The sequence below is a fragment of the Mesoplodon bidens genome, assembly GCF_964165515.1.
Source record: "Mesoplodon bidens genome assembly, chromosome: 3".
In the NCBI taxonomy this organism is placed as follows: Eukaryota; Metazoa; Chordata; class Mammalia; order Artiodactyla; family Ziphiidae; genus Mesoplodon; species Mesoplodon bidens.
This window is the reverse complement of record NC_138178.1, coordinates 163,192,791-163,212,268: the sequence shown is the minus strand read 5'-3', so window position 1 is coordinate 163,212,268 and position 19,478 is coordinate 163,192,791. Positions and strand designations below refer to the sequence as shown.

At 42.0% G+C, this 19,478-nt stretch overlaps 1 protein-coding gene across 2 annotated transcripts in view; it reads left to right on the top strand.

The window, feature by feature from the left end:
• Window positions 1-19,478, top strand: part of KCNK10 (potassium two pore domain channel subfamily K member 10) — a gene marked incomplete at both ends in the record, with an annotated part of 141,405 nt that overhangs the window by 90,583 nt on the left and 31,344 nt on the right. For both annotated transcript variants that reach the window (XM_081230055.1, XM_081230054.1), the window contains 2 exons: window positions 947-1,064; window positions 14,111-14,271. In XM_081230055.1, the coding sequence (XP_081086181.1) occupies window positions 947-1,064; window positions 14,111-14,271 (279 nt within the window). The remainder of the gene's footprint in view (window positions 1-946; window positions 1,065-14,110; window positions 14,272-19,478) is intronic.

Below are 19,478 nucleotides of genomic sequence, written 5' to 3'. Positions count from 1 at the left end.
AACACAAACTTACGGTTACCAAAGGGGAGAGAGAGGGAGGGAGGGACAAATTAGGAGTATGGGATCAACAGATACAAACTACTATACATAAAATAGATAAGCACAAGGATTTAGGGAATATAGGGAACTATATTCAGTATCTTGTAATAACCTATAATGGAATATAATCTGAAAAACAATAACTAAATCACTTTGCTGTATACCTGAAACTAACACAATATTGTAAATCAACTATACTTCACTAAAAGAAATGAATAAATATTAAAAAAAGATTACATTTCTGAGGAAGGTCGTAACTGCAATAAAGTCAGGTATTAAGTGCAGGTTTGATACTATGGACTTTAGCACAAGTGGTGCCATTTGGGCCTGTGCTTTTCTCTGTAACAATAGTATTTCATTTTATGACTGTACCCTCATCCACATAACCAGTCCTTTATAGATCATTGTAGGTTCTTGAGCAAGGAAATCTTAGTAACCTTTTTTTTTTTATAAACTTACTTTAAATTGCTTTCTTCTCACATTTTTGGGAAGATCATGTGCCGACATTTATTACTTTAGTTGGTTCACTCATTTCTTATTAGTTTTTAAAGAAATCTTTTCTTAAAAACGTATTTATTTTATTTATTTGTTCTTTTTGGCTGCCTTGGGTCTTTGTTGCTGTACACGGGCTTTCTCTTGTTGTGGCGAGCGGGGGCTACTCTGCGTTGCAGTGTGTGGGCTTCTCATTGCGGTGGCTTCTCTTGTTGCAGAGCACGGGCTCTAGGCACGTGGGCTTCAGTAGTTGCAGCACGCGGGCTCAGTAGTTGTGGCGCATGGGCTTAGTTGCTCCGCAGCATGTGAGATCTTCCTGGATTTATTGGCAGGCAATCCTTAACCACTGAGCCACCAGGGAAGCCCCTTGGTAAGCTTTTTCACTGAACCTCATGCTTTCTCACTTTCCTTGCAGCATGCTCTTGACGCTGACAACGCAGGAGTAAGCCCCATAGGAAACTCTTCTAACAACAGCAGTCACTGGGACCTCGGAAGTGCCTTTTTCTTTGCTGGAACTGTCATCACCACCATAGGTATCAATGTATTTGCAAGTATCTTTTCCTCTGCAGGCCCTCCTGAGTAATGGCACTGAAATCAACATTTTGTCCTCATAGAATGCATGGCAGCCGGAGGTTCAAAGGAGGCTGATGAAACACTGTCAGATTAATGCAGTACTTGTGTGGTGGTTTTCAATAAAAGGCAGAGCAGAACGAAGAATTTCATTTTTCAAAATGAAAGACTAGGGAAACTTTCCTTTGAAAGGATCTCATGGAAAGGTTAGGGTAAGAAATGAACCTCTGAATGATCAGTTGAACTCTGATTGCTCAGATGAGCTCAAATTCTTTTTTTAAAAGTGTACTTTTTATTGAAGTTATACATTAAACAGCCAAACTGTGTTCTACAAAGTTTGTTATGTAAAACAGCAGTCTCTGCCCCTCTCCTATTTTTTCACCTCCCCTGGGGCAACCCCTTTCATTTCTTTTGCATGATTATTTTGATATTCATCTCCATGTCTTTCAATGTCACATTGGTATTACACTTCCTGAATTTTATTTTAGAGATGATTTCTTGACTTCCCGTTGTGGAAGATGAGGAATTAGTTCTCTTTTTCCTCCCCGCCCCACTGTAGAAGGGCTCTCTTCCCGTCCTCTTTCCTTTCCAGTATAGTTTAATTAGATCAGACGCAAAAGGGAGGGGATATGGGAACATATGTATATGTATAACTGATTAAATTTGTTATAAAGCAAAAAAAAAAAGTGAATGTGAATAGTTGCATTATTTTGCTAGGTAAATGCTCCTCTTCACAGCTGATCATAAGGCGAGCTATGATTACTTCCTTCCTGCACCAATTTTTGTCTTTTGTCAATTTTTGTGTGTGTCTTTTTTCTTATACTTGGGGAGTTTTGTATTTTTGCCATAGGGATTAAACGATTGTCATAGGGGTTAACTTTATGATTATAATCACATATAATAATCTTAGTGTTCTATTCATTAAGTAGCATCTATTAGTTCCTTATTATGGGTGATATCTCTTCTCTTTCTCCACCACACAATTTTAGTTGACACCATCCTTTTAATGTTTACTTTTACATTATTAAATATGCTTAGGCTTCTGTTAGAAGATTTGCCCACTTTAATAACTCTTGGCTCTCAGCTATTATATATAATGCAGTCAGGGGACTTACTCAGCATCTCAAGTTCTTTTCTTCTTCCACTATCAATTGTTACTCATTGTATCATTCTGTAACATCAGGGTGTATATTTCACATTCTGCTATTCTGTTCTGCTACCTGGGTACTCCCATTTGTTTTAGTCATAGTTCTACAGTTAAGTATTGCCGGTGTTCATCTCTAGCCCTGGTTTTCATCATGGTTTTGCTATAGTTTTTGTCACCATCACTTGCTTGACTGAAACTCTTCTTCAGGTAGTTGCCTTAAGAATGGCTCCAGGGAGCAATATTCCCTGGGTTCTTGTGTTGTTCAAAATGGTAGCCTTATACTTGAAGGGCAGTTTGGCTGGAAATGAAACCCTTGACTCACATGTTCTTTTTTAAGGATCTTGTTGGATCTCCACTTTCTCCCAATGCTTATGTTGCTGTGGAGAAATCTGATGCCAGACAATTTTTTCCCTTTTATAAGTGACTTGATCTTTTTGCTCAGCTACTCAAAAGATTATTTCTTTATCTTTCATCTGATAACACTACCAGGTTTTGTCCCTTTTATTTCAGAAAGTTTTCTTGATTGCTATTTTTAAACATTTTCTCTGCTGTATGATTTTGGTCCTGTTCTTTGGGGATTCCAGTTATACATCTATCATCACTTCTTTGCTTGTCTTCTATGTCTAGTGTTTTCCCTCTACTCCTTTTTATCTTTAAAATTTGGTTTTCAACTTGTTAGTATTATCTTCTTTTTTTGTTTGTTTTTTCACAGTGCCTACTCTGCCATGTGCTTCTTCCAATTTTGTTTTCATTTTTATGATCATTAGGGGACTTTTTTCTTTCCTACTTTTTCCCTGCATTCTATTAGCTCAGCTCACATTTCATCTGCACTTGTTATCTCACCATTTCCTCCCTGATTTCTTGCATCTTTGTGGTTTCTCTGTGATGATTCTTAGAGGTGATTACTTCATAGTTGTTTACAATTTTCGTCTGGTTGGGGCAACATTTTTCTGCTGAGTGTCTCACATTCACTGGTAAGTTTTGCTGCTCTTTCACATTTTTAAAAAATGGAAGCTTTATATTTATGCTGGGCCAGTTTATTTTTATTTATTTATTTATTTTTTTGCGGTATGCTGGCCTCTCACTGTTGTGGCCTCTTCCGTTGCGGAACACAGGCTCCGGATGCGCAGGCTCAGCGGCCATGGCTCACGGGCCCAGCCGCTCCGCGGCATATGGGATCCTCCCGGACCGGGGCACGAACCCGTATCCCCTGCATCGGCAGGCGGACTCTCAACCACTGCGCCACCAGGGAGGCCCCAGTTTATTTTTTATTTTTTATTATTTTTTCGGCTGTGTTGGGTCTTCATTGCTGTGTGTGGTCCTTCTCTAGTTATGGCGAGCAGGTGCTACTCTTCGTTGTGGTGCATGGGCTTCTCATTGCAGTGTCTTCTCTTGTTGCGGAGCACGGGCTCTAGGTGCATGAGCTTCAGTAGTTGTGGTGTTTAGGCTCAATGGTTGTGGTTTGTGGGCTCTAGAGTGCAGGCTCAGTAGTTGTGGCGCACAGGCTTTGTTGCTCCGTGGCATGTGAGATCTTCCCAGACCAGAGCTCAAACCCATGTCCCCTGCATTGGCAGGCAGATTCTTAACCACTGCGCCACCAGGGAAGTCCCTGGGCCAGTTTCTTTTTCACATACTTGATGCCAAAAGAACTGGATATTCCTGGACCAGCTCTCTGCTGAACATTTCCATGGGCTGGGGAGAGGAGAGCAGGGAGAAGCAGGTAACCTTTCTGGTAGCGCATGCCAAGACTCTCCTCTTTCCTGTTGTCAGAGAGACAGAGTGCTTCCTGCAAATATGGCCCATCTGTGTTATTCTCTGTATAGCTCTGCATTTTCTGTTTTTCTGGATCAGATCAAGTTTAGGGGAGCTTCTGCTGCTCTCCCTCTTCACCCAACATTCCATACTTGGTACATAGAGGGGTATCTTTTTTGAAGTTCAAGGTGAGACGCTCACTTTCATAACTGGATTTTTGCTGGCACTTTCTGAGATTTGCCACCTATGGACCCTCTCATCATTCTCTGTACTTCTTCTCTGTATTATTTTCCCCTATTGCTTCTGTGCAATCTCATCTTCTTTTGGTAATCCTTACATATATGGTGGAATCTGTAGATTGCATCCCTCTCCCAGCTCTGCTGAAAATGAGTTTGAGAGTTATCTGCCCTCATTTACTAGCGAAGTAGTGAAGTCACACTACAATAAAAATTCTCATTCAGAAGAATGGGAGACACACAACAATCACCCGGTTCACAGCAATGTCGGACAGACAGTGGGAGGCTCTTCTGCCCTTGAAGTGGGAGGATTCCTTCATTAACATTTGTTTATACTCTTTGGGAGGAAATCTCTTTCATAGCTCAAATCTCTCAAATCTCATAGCTCTCTGAGGCCCAGCTTTGCCTTCTGGGAAGTTTTTCCCTCTCCCTTATTTTATTTTATTTTTTTTTTGCGGTACGCAGACCTCTTACTGTTGTGGCCTCTCCCGTTGTGGAGCACAGGCTCTGGACCCGCAGGCTCAGCGGCCATGGCTCACGGGCCCAGCCACTCTGCGGCATGTGGGATCTTCCCGGACCGGGGCACGAACCCGTATCCCCTGCATCAGCAGGCGGACTGTCAATCACTGTGCTACCAGGGAAGCCCTCTCCCTTACTTTTTGGTGTTGGAGAGTATGCCTTTTTGGGGGATGCAGCTTTGATGATTGACTTCCTATTGGCACAAGTTTCAGAAGCTAAGCGTTGTTTAGAGGCACAGGTTTTTGTTTATGGTTATAGACCTCCTCTTTAGGACCTGTGTTATTTTTACATCGGTGCAATCAAGAAAGTTATGTGCAGTAAGAAAACTAGAGTGAGAGAGGATTGTCATTCCTTTTTAGAAAGCCTCTTAATCATGTGATGTACTAGGTTCACGCTTGCAAATCTGCAAATACATTAAGATCAACTGTTAGAAGTAGTAGAGGTGTGCATTACACTAGTGAGTCTAGGGCCTAGAAACCTTTCAAACACTCCAGACCAGATTGGTCATATTTGTCCTCAATCCCACAGCATCCAACAAAGGAAGCAGGATGATATGGCACCATTTGGTGTAATGGCAAAAAGTGCTATACACCTCAACATCCCCCGAGGGCATCACCATAGTAGATCAGAGAAGACCAATGTCAGCTTAGATTGTGTTCAACGGTCTGGTTATTAAGATGGGGAAATGTGTCATGTGTTTTAGGGGGATTTATAGTAAAATAATTGAAATTGAGAAAGTCTAGGCCACTTCAAGAAGTGGAAAGTGCACTCCAGTGCCCCGTATTGGACCCATGAGACATTAGTGTATATTAAACAAAATAGAAAATTCTAATATTCTTATTTTTATAAAATGGCTAAATCAGTGACCTATATGATGCACTGAAAAACACTATAGCTACATTGGGATGTGCACCCATTTATCGTGTTAACTCATTAAGATCCCAAAGGCTTGGTTTATTGAACAACTGTGTTCATTGACCCACATGACATTATGTAACTGAGGAATGGTGGTTCCATCTGCCTAATGAGGAACGTTTGATATGTAACATCTTCTGCCCTTTTTAATGTGCTTATACAGGAATCTTTGAGTTTGTGCAAATGACTCAGTTTCTGCTGCTTGGCACCCATTCACTTACTCACTCTTGTCTGGATAACCATTTCCCTAATGGTCCCCTTCCCCACACTTGGCCCCCAGGCCACAGGGGAAGAATCATCTTGTCTAGACTAAGAAATCCAGTGCCTTTTGTTTACAATAACCAAGACATGGAAGCAACCTAACTGTCCACTGCCAGATGAATGGATGGTACATATATACAACAGAATACTACTCAACAATAAAAAAGTATGAAATAATGCAGCAACATGGATGGACCTAGAGATTGTCATACTAAGTGAAGTAAGTCTGAAACAGAAGGACAAATACCATATGAAGTCACTTACATGTGGAATCTAATACATGACACATATGAACCTTTCTACAAAACAGAAACAGACTCACAGACATAGAGAACAGACTTGTTGCCAAGGGGGAAGGGGGTGGGGCAGGGATGGACTGGATATTTGGGGTTAGAAGATACAAGCTATTACATACAGAATGGTTAAGCAACAAGGTCCTTCTGTATAGCATAGGGAACTATATTCAATATCCTATGATAAACAATAATGGAAAAGAATATAACAAAAAGAATGTGTGTGTATGTGTATATATGTATATATATATATATATATATATATATATATATATATATATAACTGAATCACTTTGCTGTACAGCAGAAATTAGCACGATATTATAAATCAACTATACTTAAATTAGAAAATGTGAGTTAACATTAGATTAGAACCATAACAAAAAGAAATCCAGTGCCTTGCATGTGCGTGGCCACAGCCCTGAGTTCAGAGACAGACATGAGATCTGGATTAGGCCGATAAGCAAGTCAATTCCTGGGCTTTTGCTTGAGTTTTGGAGGAAGTGACTTCTCTTTCTTACTGGATGTAAATTGGGAAAAGGATAAGCCTGGGATCCTACCATTCATTTTCATCCCTTGAGGGTTTTTCTGCCTAGAATTCAGCTAACAGTAAAGAAGCAGAGTAACAAAAGAGGAGTGACAAGCAGGGTCCATCTTGCATCCTTTGAGCTTGGAATGAAGCTACCCATGAAGAATTAAGAAATAAATGTTAAATATCCTGCTATTTACTGGGGTCTGTACATTTCTCTTTTTTCTTAAGTGAGTGTGCATTGGGTTTTATCATGCCTAAGACTGAAAAATTCTAACCAATGCACACTTATGGCTCAGAGATCATAGAGGGCCAGTAAGTATCCTCTGACCTCATAGCCAGTGCCTGACCCTGCTGGCCACTGCAGCTGCCATCTCCCACCTTCTTTGGGCTACTTGCTCTTGATTTAAAGTCTTAGAGCCTCCTATTAGGTAAGCCCCTAAGTTCATATGCTGGTGTCCTGGCAACCTAGGATGCTGTTGCCTCTATAGTGAGAGGCAGGACACTGTGTCATATCTGGGCAAAGGACAGAGACCTTTCCCAAAATATGAAAGAAGGTGGAGGCTGAACAGGAAACTACTACAAAACAAGCGTAAAGCAAAAACAAACAAAAATAAAACCCAACCCAAACCACAAGTCCACTTCAGTATCATGGCTCAGTGTTAATGTTAGAGATTGGGTCCTTTACTATTCAATGGAGAAAATGCTATTTTGTCTTTTACTTTGTCTTAATTGAAAAATAATGTGTTGTGAGTTGAACACCATTTAGCTGGCTAAATTTTGGCTCCAGGGCGGAGGGTCTTTAGAGAGTCATGCCATAGAGAATTCTAAAGAAAACATAAGTACAATGTTAGTAAGAATAATGAAGTGAGGAAATAAGGTTTTTTCCCCAGTTATTTAGTGGTAAATTCATTCATCACAAGTGGTAGCAAGGCTTATAAGAAAACTCAGAGCCTGCTAATTCTTCCCGTTCTTGCTGAGAAATTTTCCATCATTTAGGACACAGGCAGTAGAGCAGCTGGAGCTGAGGAACGTTTTCATTATTTGTGAAATAAGCATACATTAGCATGCTTGCTTGGTTTCGCATAATGTGTGACATAATTCGGTAAACATTTTCCCATATTACTAAGGTTCTTTGAAAAACATAAGCTTTGATGGGTTCCATTGGCTCTACTATCAATGCTGTCATCACATGTTGTTGGAGTCTTACTCAGTTTTTACTTATGTGATAGTGGAACATCACAATGAAAATCTTTGTTCATGAATGGTGATCTTCATCTCTGGCTGCTTCCTTGGAAAGATCCCCCAGGGCTTGCTGTGTCAAAGGGCCTGGACCTTTTAAAGGATACCAAATTGCTCTCCAGAAAGACTCTCTTGAGTACTATGTACTATGTACTATTCAGACACAAAAAAATGTGCTCATTATTTATAATGTGTTAGAGAGATCTTAGGAATAATAGTCTTTTCCTGAAAAGCAGTGCTATTACTCAGTATCAGAGGTCCCTTTTATATGAAAATATCAAAGCTTCTTTTTTTTTTAAATAAGTTTTTCTTGTGCTCAGATATACAGAAAGATCTACAAGTGTATGGCAAAAGGGAGAACACTCAGGCTCTTCTCCCAACCAGGAGCCATGCCAGAAGACTAGACTGCTGTCTTTGTTGAGGTCATTGTGCACCCTGTTCCCTTTCTCAGTAACTAATTCTGACGTGAGAAGGTCCCACCTGCCTCAATGGTTGACTCTGCTGGTGGGTCTCCAGCACGTAGTTTTTCTAAGCTGGAGGAATGATACTCCTGTGTGCAGATTCTTTCCCACAAACCATCACTTGTGGAAGGGCAGAAAATGATTGAGTTCTCACCAACAGCTATGGAATGCAATTAGATTTCGTCTTGGAGGCACTTTTTTTTTTTTTTTTTTTTGTCTTGGCCACACTGCGTGGCATGTGGGATCTTATTTCTCCGATCAGGGATGGAACCCATGCCCCCTGCAGTGGAAGTGCAGAGTCATAACTGCTGGACTGCCAGGGAATTCTGCATTTGAGGCATTTTTGGATTAAGTCACTTGGCTCTACCCATATCCTAGAGAGCCCCTCATCAGGTCCCAGATGGTAGTCAGTAACTGTGTTCCTTGCCTGGTGGCCTCAGTTAAGAACTGTACTTGCCAAGGTACCGAGGCAGCTATTTCTACCTGCCTAGCACTTGGATTGGATGTTTAGCCCATGGCTTTGGGAATAGCTGTCACTGTGGCTAACACTTACTCGGTGCTTACTAGGTGCCAGGAACTGTGCTCCACATACGTTATCTCACTTAGTTTCACGTTAACTGCGTGAGGTAGGTACTCTTATTTGCCTTATTTTACTAACGAGAAGACTGAGACCCAGGGATGTCAAGTAGCTTGTTCAGTATCTCAAGGTCAGTAAGCCATGGAGCCTAGCTTTATTCACCAGGACCAGCTACATAAGGCCCAAGGCCCAAGACCCAGTGCAAAATGAAAATTCAGTCTTTTGCTAAAAAAAAAAGATTAAGAAGGACAAAATGGCAAGGGCAGAGCATTAAACCAAGCATGGGGCCCTTCTAAGTGTGGGGCTCCGTGTGACTGCACAGGCCGCACGCCCATAAATGCACAGACAGTAGGCTTTGAGAACATGTACTGTAAACCAAATACCAGAGCTGAATAGCACATGGTTTGCCCAAGATTTGACTTTGACATGTAAACAGCAAACGGAAGAGTTTCGTGTGCACTACTCAGGCCTGAGTCCTCTTGAAACACCAGCTTTCTCTTTGGAAAGGGCTTGGGCTGTTTTCTAGCCAGGGGTGACCAGAGCTAAGCACTGCCTTGGTCCTTCTTGTTCACCACAGAATGTTCTCTCTGGGCTGGTCATCTCCTGCCAAAAGTCACCAGAAGCCAGTTGGTGGAGGAGCTCCTGGGACTTCTTCTGCTTTATGAAATCCAGTTCTAATGCCCTGGGCTAGTTCTTCCTGACCAGCTGCCTCTCACTTCCCAGCCTTTGCTGCCCCATGCACACCTACACCCCAAAGCCAGCTGTGGGCCCACCCAAGCCATTGAGTCAGCCCAGCCTGGGGCACAGTCATTTTGTCCTTTGTCCTGGTGCTATAGGAGAACAGTGGAGTTTCCGGAGGGAAAACAGGAACCAACCCTGTTTTCTCCTGGGGCTTAATTTTCCTGGAGACACGTAGCTTAGAAACGATTCCTTCCCACAGAAAACCTGGGGCAAGATGATAATTGTGGATCCTTACTGAGGGCTTATTCTTTGCATCATGCTTCACATGTATTTAATCTCCACATGTTACTCATGCTTCACATGTAACTCTTTAAGCTATAAGGTAGGTGCTATTAATAGCTCCATCATTCAGTCACGGAAAGCAAGGCAGAAAGGTAAATTGCCCAAGATCTGAGAGTTAGTAAGTGGAAGAATCAGAACAGGTATCCCTGCAGTCTCGAGTTCTAGAGCCGCTGTTATACCTCACTTCAAAGTTCTATCAAGCCTTCTGGAAGGATGGGCAGGGAAGTCTAGCAGACCCAGTACAAATAGAGGCAAAAATCCAGGAATGTGGCCCTCTTGTTGCCTCCTGTTTAGAGCAAAGCTCTAAAATGTAACTTCTGGAATTTTCTTAGAGTAACAGGGTTGAGGGTCAAACTGGAGAACCATCTTTCCATATAGTTCATCAGAGGCAGGGGACACAGATACACACACACACACAAAAAAAAAATACAGCATTACTCAAGAACAGCAATTACTTTATGTCCGATGTGAAGTGATGGCCTGAAATATATTTAAAGACTGATTTTATTATCAAGTCCAAGCTCTCTCTGCTTGCCACACTACAGGCCAATAAATCAGAGATGAGGTGTTGAGGCAAGGAATAACGACTTTGACTTTGTTCTGAAAGGCAGACTGAGAAGATGGCAGACTAGTGTCTCCAATAAACCATCTTATCGGGGTTTGGATACCAGTTTCTTTTATAGAACAGAGAGGGGGAGGAGATGAGGAAGTAAAATAAAAATGCTATAAGACTTGCAAATGTTCCCTGAAATGGCCAGCCTCAGGGTGGGGATGTTTTAATTTCTTCTTTCTTGCAGCCATCCACAGGTGGACAGGGTCTGAATGTTTTCCTGAACAAAGGCACTTGGGTTTAACATTCAGGCAGAGGGGCAGGGTTCCCTGAGGCAGGCCACTGTGTACAGATGCTATCCTTTTAGTGAACAAAAGCAACAGGAAGCAAAGGTTAAAGTAAAAGAAACAGATCCATCATGGAGTCAGATTTGGCTCTTCCCTGTTACAATTTGAATATTACTTCACTAGTGCCCAAAACTTTGCTCTAATTTTATTTTAGTGTCTAGTCTGCGAAACACTGAACAGGTAAGGAGCTGATTGTCATACCACTACTAACCCTTTGCATTGGTATAGCACTTTACAGTTCACTGATTTTCCCCATATTGTCCTTGAACCCCTCTAATACTAGGATTGGAGAGGTGAAGCGAGCCTAAGGCCAACCAGGTAGAAGGAGGTGGTATCGCATTCGAGCCTCATCTTCCCTCTTTTCTCTCATGCTCCTTAGATGACACTGGAATGTCCCCTGAGCACAATCCTTCCCCAAGTGGTGGGGCAGATCCTCTCTAAAAGCTGGAGGAAGGGATGCAGCCCCTGTTAGGGCTAATAAGAGGCCTATTAAGCAGTTTCAAAGCCTCAGTTTGTCTGCCTGTGTCTGCAATGTGCTTCTTTCTGAGATATTCAGACCAAAAGAAAACCTGTATTCCTTGACAGTAATCAGGCAATTATGAGACAGTCAAGCAAGAGTGATAAATGTTTCCACAAATTACCAGAATATTTCCAAGAGTCACCATAACTCTGCATAAAGTGGAGCTGTATAGGCACATTTATTCCTTTTTTAATAGGGCTATCTTAATGTAAATTGGATTATTCTAGAGGGAAATGCTTACAAAATGATTTTGTCCAAGTTCCTAAAAACACCTGATAAAAGTTCTGAGAGCCTTTTTTTTTTTCACAATTAAATCAAAATTCATGGTGAGTAAAAGAAATGCAAGATTAGGAAGGCTTGCCCGAACAGTCATTTAAGAAATAGAAGCTATAATTTAGATGATTTGTGATAAGAGGTTTGAATGATTGTGACTGGAAAATTGAAAGGGAAAATAACCAGGTGACTCATCACCCAAAGGCAGAAAGCAGCAGTGAGTTCTCCAGGTCTATAGGAGGATGAATGATGGACCAACCATCAACATTATCTTTACTCTGTTGCATCCCCCAAATGCCAGTAAGCCATGAGCCCAATAACTCACTTCTTGCATGGATTTAGAAATAGGCTCCACATGAGTTGCCCTATATGGGAGAATAGTTAGGTGACTATCTAGACACTAGTTGGCATAATATTGCAAGGTTCATTGGCATGAAAGTGAGTAACAAGTAATTTAGAGTCTCATCTCTGTATAATTTGTGCTAATGCTATAAGCCTCTTTCTTCCAGCACCACTTTCTTCCCGTCATACAGAGTAAGCCGAATACTCACTAGACATGGGTTACTTACGTAATTGCAGAACTCTTGAGAATGCAGGTGTTGGTGTTTTCAAAGCACTATTTGACATAACATATGAATAGGCCTGGCTATAAAAGGATTCTTTTGTATTTAAACATCCATTCCACCAACAAACATTTATTTAGCACATGATAATCCTTGGTGCAAGAAGTGGGTGGGATATCATCTCACACTGGTCAGGATGGCCATCATCAAAAAATCTACAAACAATAAATGCTGGAGAGGGTGTAGAAAAAAGGGAACCCTCTTGCACTGTTGGTGGGAATGTAAATTGATACAGCCACTATGGAGAACAGTATGGAGGTTCCTTAAAAAACTAAAAATGGAACTACCATACGACCCAGCAATCCCACTCCTGGGCATATACCCTGAGAGAACCATAATTCAAAAAGAGTCATGTACCACAATGTTCATTGCAGCTCTATTTACAATAGCCAGGACATGGAAGTGACCTAACTGTCCATAGACAGATGAATGGATAAAGAAGGTGTGGCACATATATACAATGGAATATTACTCAGCCATAAAAAGAAACGAAATTGAGTTATTTGTAGTGAGGTGGATGGACCTAGAGTCTGTCATACAGAGTGAAGTAAGTCAGAAAGAGAAAAACAAATACCATATGCTAACACATATATATGGAATCTAAAAAATTAAAAAAAAAATGGTCATGAAGAACCTAGGGGCAGGACAGGAATAAAGACGCAGACCTACTAGAGAATGGACTTGAGGATATGGGGAGGGGGAAGGGTAAGCTGGGACAAAGTGAGAGAGTGTCATGGACATATATACACTACCAAACGTAAAATAGATAGCTAGTGGGAAGCAGCCACATAGCACTGGGAGATCAGCTCGGTGCTTTGTGACCACCTAGAGGGGTGGGATTGGGAGGTTGGGAGGGAGGGAGACGCAAGAGGGAAGAGATGTGGGGATATATGTATATGTATAACTGATACACTTTGTTATAAAGCAGAAACTAACACACCATTGTAAAGCAATTATACTCCAATAAAGATGTTAAAAAAAAAAAAAAAAAGGAAGTCGGTGGGAGGAGAGGCAGGGCTCAGTTGATACGGAGTTCCCAGGAAAGAGAAAAAGAGATCCGGGCAGAACTAACCATCACTGTCAGTGTGAGCAAGAGCACAAAGTCTTCCCTCCTCCACTCTTTACTGTTTTCCCAGGGTAGGGCTGTATGATCCATGGGTCCTTTCTGAAGTTGTACTAGACCACACATCCTCCTTAACGTGGAGCACCCATCACCCTAAGAAGGCAAATGCTGGGGACAACCACAGCCTGTCAGGTGGAGGGGATGGCCATGGGATGAGGCTGTAAGGGAGAAGCTCTTTTTAAATCTAAAAAAGGCAATGCTGAGCCCTTCTCAGGTGTTCAGCATCCCTAAACCAGGCACATCCTAGATATTTGATGTTTCTGAAATGGGTTGTATGTTGATGTTGTATGGGTTGATGTTTCTGAAATGGGTTTCCATCAGAAATGCATTTCTGGGTGATCATAGATTTCCTAAAATGTCATCTAATGAAACACAATAAGATCCTGGAAACCTGGATCCTTTTGAAAGTATTTACAGGGAGAGGAGGAAGAGAAGCAATGGAACAATGTTCTGAATTTTATAGAGCCTTGGAAATGAAGTTCTGCTCCTAAAACTCATGAAGTGGAGAGGGGCGGGGAATGGAGAAACCCTTTAAGAAGTCTGGATTCTTTCGTTCAGTGCTGTAATTTCTCTGGCGTCTCACCATTCTCCCTCTCTCTTTTTAATATTTCTCACCAGGGTATGGGAATATTGCTCCAAGCACTGAAGGAGGCAAAATCTTTTGCATTTTATATGCCATCTTTGGAATTCCACTCTTTGGTTTCTTATTGGCTGGAATTGGAGACCAACTTGGAACCATTTTTGGGAAGAGCATTGCAAGAGTGGAGAAGGTCTTTCGAGTGAGTACTGCCATCTATTTAAACCCTAACCTCTGTGATCCAGTTGGCTTTAGCCTGACAGGATCCAGAAGGAATTACCAGGGTGTTATTGTATCATTATCACTTTTAATGGAATAGTTCAATGCTATGGTTGTATTTTTAATTTTGGTCCACGGTGGTCACAGGTACTGTGCCTAAACTCTTGTCTCTTGTCGGTCTTCCTGGAATCACAACACAAGAGGGTTAAGTATAAATTTGCCAACACAGATTTTCTGAAGAGGTGAGGCATATGCAATTTCTTATGAAAGGTGGAAGATGGGTTCCTTAGTATGTTGGCAATAAAGTAGAGAATTATAAATCCATCCATTTTGTTATTGGAGCTCCTTCACTTTGTTTCCAAGCACAGCATCTTCAGGCTGATCCTGGCTTCTAAGACCTCTTCCAGAAGCCTGCATTTTCTAGACATTGCTTTGTGCTATGTATCTGTCTCCTCATGCCCCCCCACCCCACTGCTGAGTGCTCCATCAGCAGTAGTACACTAACATACTAATTTATACTAAGGTGTTGATGATTGCTATTGCCTTAATTAGGTTTTTCCTCTTGAGAATACTCACCTTTAAACAAGGGACAAAAATCTCAACTCAAGGAATTTATTTTCTACAGATGGCATTCCTGGCATCAGTGACAGGCATGTGGAGTAGAGGTGATTGGACTGGGGTTTCCAAAGCCCTTTAGCTCACACCTGTTCACATAGTTTAACAGAACACTAGTTTTACTTAGGTGTTAGGTCATTTCTGCTCTCTTTCTCAGTTTTGACATAATTCTCAAGTCTTTCAAACCTTCTTCAGGGAACTATTTCTTATGATGACTTCATATTTGAAAATGATAATTTGAGATCTTTTTCAGAATCTGGCAATGATGGGCAAAGATAGATCAGTGGTAAGTTCTAAGGCTGCGCTTGTTTTCCCCTCTGAGACAAGAACTCATGACATAAACTTCTCTTTAGAAGAATGCAAGGTAGCTCTCCCCTCGAGAGCTACCAGTTTCAGAAATTCTTGTAGAGTTGAGTGGAGGAATAAGGCACTAGAGCTGGCTTAGAACCACCTTCTATAAGGTCAGTGATCTTGGGTGAGCTGCTTCAGTTTACTCATCGGCAAAATGGGATGGAATTTGAATTTAAGGTCTGGGTGATGATTAAATGAAATAATGTATGGAAAAGGGCTTGGTACAGGGCCAGACACAGAGTTCGGTGCTGCTGTGTGTCTGTCTCCTGAAAGAAGCACTTGTTGGCAGGCTAGCCACCCATTCAAATTTCACGAGTCGCTCGGTGACATGGGGGTTCTCCTGGAATGTTCTACAGTCTTTGCACCAAAATGCTGGCTGGCCTCATTAGAACGTGCACCTGGACCCCGTGGTCACCATGGAAACCATCAGTGCTCAGCTTCTGTGCTTCTCAGATGCTCGTCTCCCTAAACCAGATGTGGCAACCTTGTCTCCAAGAGCAGTTTTGAACTTCTCAGAGGTACCTTTTTAGCCGTGGCCTCTTGGCTTCTGATTTAGAGAAAAATCTGGTGGATTAAACACTCAGAAGAACAGGAGTCAAATGGAGAAATGACTGATCTAGCATTTCTATTTTTAATATAGCTTCTCTAGATCTGAGTTTATTTGTAGAAAGAAGGGATCGGACTACAGGCTTTTGAAATCCCCCTTTAGCAAAAATAAAATTTGGTTACTGTATTCTAAATGAGGGAAGAGGTTGAAATCATTTAATGACATCTGCTACCGAAACTGGGGACTTAGTTCCCATACGAATTTCGGACTGCAAGTACAGAGGACTGTTCTTCCCCTTAAAGATGCCTCTCAAATGGATCATTCACAGGACTCTGGGACAGAGCCTTCAAAATCTCGTTTCTTTTTTTTTTTTTAAGATTATTTATTTATTTATTTATTTAATTTATTTTTGGCTGCGTCAGGTCTTCATTGAGGCACGTGGGATCTTCGTTGAGGCACGCGGGATCTTTTGTTGTGGTGTGCGGGCTCTTCCTTGTGGTGTACGGGCTTCTCTCTAGTTGTGCCATGGGTTCCAAGAGCACGTGCGCTCTGTAGTTTGCAGCACGAGGGCTCTCTGGTTGTGGCGCATGGGCTTAGTTACCCCGTGGCATGTGGGATCTTAGTTCCCCGACCAGGGATCGAAAGGGTGTCCCCTGCATTGCAAGGCGGATTCTTTACCACTGGACCACCAGGGAAGCCCCTCACGTTTCGTTTTTATGCTGATGGCCCACTCAGGTGCTTGCAGTGCCATCAAAGACTGGGAGTCTTTTAGGAAGGAGTGGCAGTATATTACCGAATTGGCAGCACACTATGTATGCGTTTGCAGAACATTTGGAGGGGGCTGTGGAAGGGGTGTCTGAGTTCCAGGAGGACATGGGTGCACTTCCTGAAACTACAAACAACTGATTCTGCAGCAGTTTGCTTGCTGCATGCAGTTTTGGTGGAAAATCTCAAAGCTTTTTGCTTTTCATTTAAACTACATCTAAAAGGCCCGTTACCCTTCGGTGATTATTTGAGAACTGAAAATTGTACAAACCAACAAAGCTTGGGGTTGTGAAGTTTTAGTTCCCACGAGGAAGGTTTATTTATTTATTTACCTGCTCACTGATTAAGCCTTTCCATTCATCTGCTGTGTTTTCTCTCAGCTCTAGGAAGGAGAGGATTTTTAGTGGAGTAAAGATAGAATATAAAATCTAGGTGCCTATATTCTGAGGTGATATGATTTGGTTTCTTCTATCCCATTCCAGGTCTGAGCCTCATTTTAAAAATTGTGGAGACTTACTGTATTATATAGAAATGCCAAAAGCATTCCTGAATACCCGACTGTTGGGGTTTTTATGGGGTGAATAAATGAAAACTCTTTTTTCCCCTCTGGAGTTCAGAATTAATTGAGAAATAGACACAGGAGTCAGATGGAGATTAAAAGGTCAGCTTTATTGCTGATAAGCTCATCAGAGAATGTAGCTTTAGCTTTGATGCCAAAAGGACTTACTAACCATTTTCACCCTGAATTAGAAGAATTTCCCTGCTGTATTACTTTTCTGTTGCTGTGTAACAAATTAGTACAAATGTAGATGCTTAAAGCAACACTCGTTTATTATGTCATAGTTGTGTAGGTGAGACGTCTGGGCAGGCTTGGCTGGGCTCTGGATCTGGGGAAGAATCTGCTTCCACACTCATTCAGGTCTTGGCAAAGAATAGTTCCCTGTGGTTGTAGGACTGAGAGTCCTGTTTCCTTGCTGGTTGTCAGGTGGGGGCCATTCTTACCTTTGAGGTTGCCTGCATTCCTTGGCCTCCATCTTCAAAACCAGCATGGAACCCTTCTTCTATCTCTATGACTTCCCCTCTGCGCTCTCCCATCAGCTGGAGAAAGCACTATGCTTTTAAGGGCTCATGTGATTAGATCAGACCCACTTGGACAATCTCCCTAACTTTACATGAACTGTGCCCTATAACATAACAGAGTCATGGGAGTAATCGCTCATCATATCACAGGTTCTAGGGATTAGGGTGGGACATCTTCTCTGGTCATTTTAGAAAATCTGCCTCCCACTCCATCTTGGTTGTTGGTAGCACAGGCCTCCTCAGTGAGGGCAGGGTCTGCTCCACTGACCTTACTACATCATAGAGAGCAAAACAGTGCAGCTCTCTGCAGCGGATGGTTTCAAACAAGAGATGAAAGAGGCTGAGCCAAGGGAGCTCAGTCCCTTATGCTGAGTCCACTGGGTGGTGAGCCACTGTCTGGCTGAGCAGCGGAGGTAGAGATATGGAGTGTTACTCTAGCTGGAGTCCTTCTACGTGGAACATGAAAATGGACATTGCCCCCAACGTCAATTTACAGTGGATTAAGAATTTGACACTTACTTATCTCACATAGTAAGAAGGCTAGAGGAAGATCGTTGCAGGTTTGGTGCATCAGTTTCCCAGTGACAAGTTAAGGATTCTGGTGCCTATTCCAATGTGTGGATTTTTCCGCACACCACCAAGTAATTCTCTGGCACCAACTGGGTGTCCTACAGTTCAATTCAATTCTGACATTATCTGTCTGGAATTAGCATCAGATCCCACAGGTTAAGGGCTCAGTCCTACAAGCCTGCCCTCCACTTTAGATACCAATTGCAAGTTCAGCTTGTTACCCATGCTTCTGATGAATGGCTAAAAATCAGAGGTTCCCACAGCATCTTCCTTCCTTGGGTTCAATTAATTTGTGAGAGTGGCTTACAGAACTCAGGAAAGCAGCTTATTCACTAGATTACTGGTTTATCACAAAGGATATTTAAAGATATGAATCAAAAGTGAGATGAAGAGATACACAGGGAGAGGTCCAAAAACCATGGAGCTTCTGTCCCCAGGGCATTTGGGGCCTGGCATGGTGGCATGTGGATTGTTATGGTTCACCAACCTGGAAGCTCTCTGAATCTCCTCCTTTTTGAGTTTTTATGGAGGTTTCATCACGTAGGCGTCATTGATTCAATCGTTGGCCATTGGTGATTAAGTCAACTTCCAGCCCCTCTCCTCTCCTGGGAAATTGGGGGTTGGAGGTGGGGTGGGGTGGGACTGAAAGTTCCAACCCTCTATTCCTGGTTGTTTTCCCTGGTAACCAACCCCCATCTTTAGGTGATCCCAAAGCTACCTCATTAACGTAACAAAAGAAACTTTATGGCTCTCATCACAGGAAATTCCAAGGGTTTTAGGAGCCCTGTGCCAGGAAAGACCAAGACCAAATACATATTTCTTGTTCTCAATCACAATATCACACGCGTATACCTAGGTTTGTTCTCTTTCTGCTCTACTGTCCTTGGCACGTTAGCTTTGCGTCCTCAGGATTGTGACCACCTTGTTTGCAAGATGGCTGCCTCAAGACCAAATAGCATGTTTTCACTCAACCACATTTAAAAAAATTATTTATTTATATTGAGGTATAGTTGATATACAATACTGTAGGTTACAATATAGTGTACAATACAGTGATTCACAATTTTTAAAGGTTATACTCCATTTATAGTTAAAATAAAATATTGGCTATATTCCCTGTATTGTACAATATATCCTTGTAGCTTATTTATTTTATACATGATAGTTTGTACCTCTTAATCCCCCCCTCCTCCTCCCTCTTCCCACTGGTAACCACTAATTTGTTGTCTATATCTGTGAGTCTGCTTCTTTTTTGTTATATT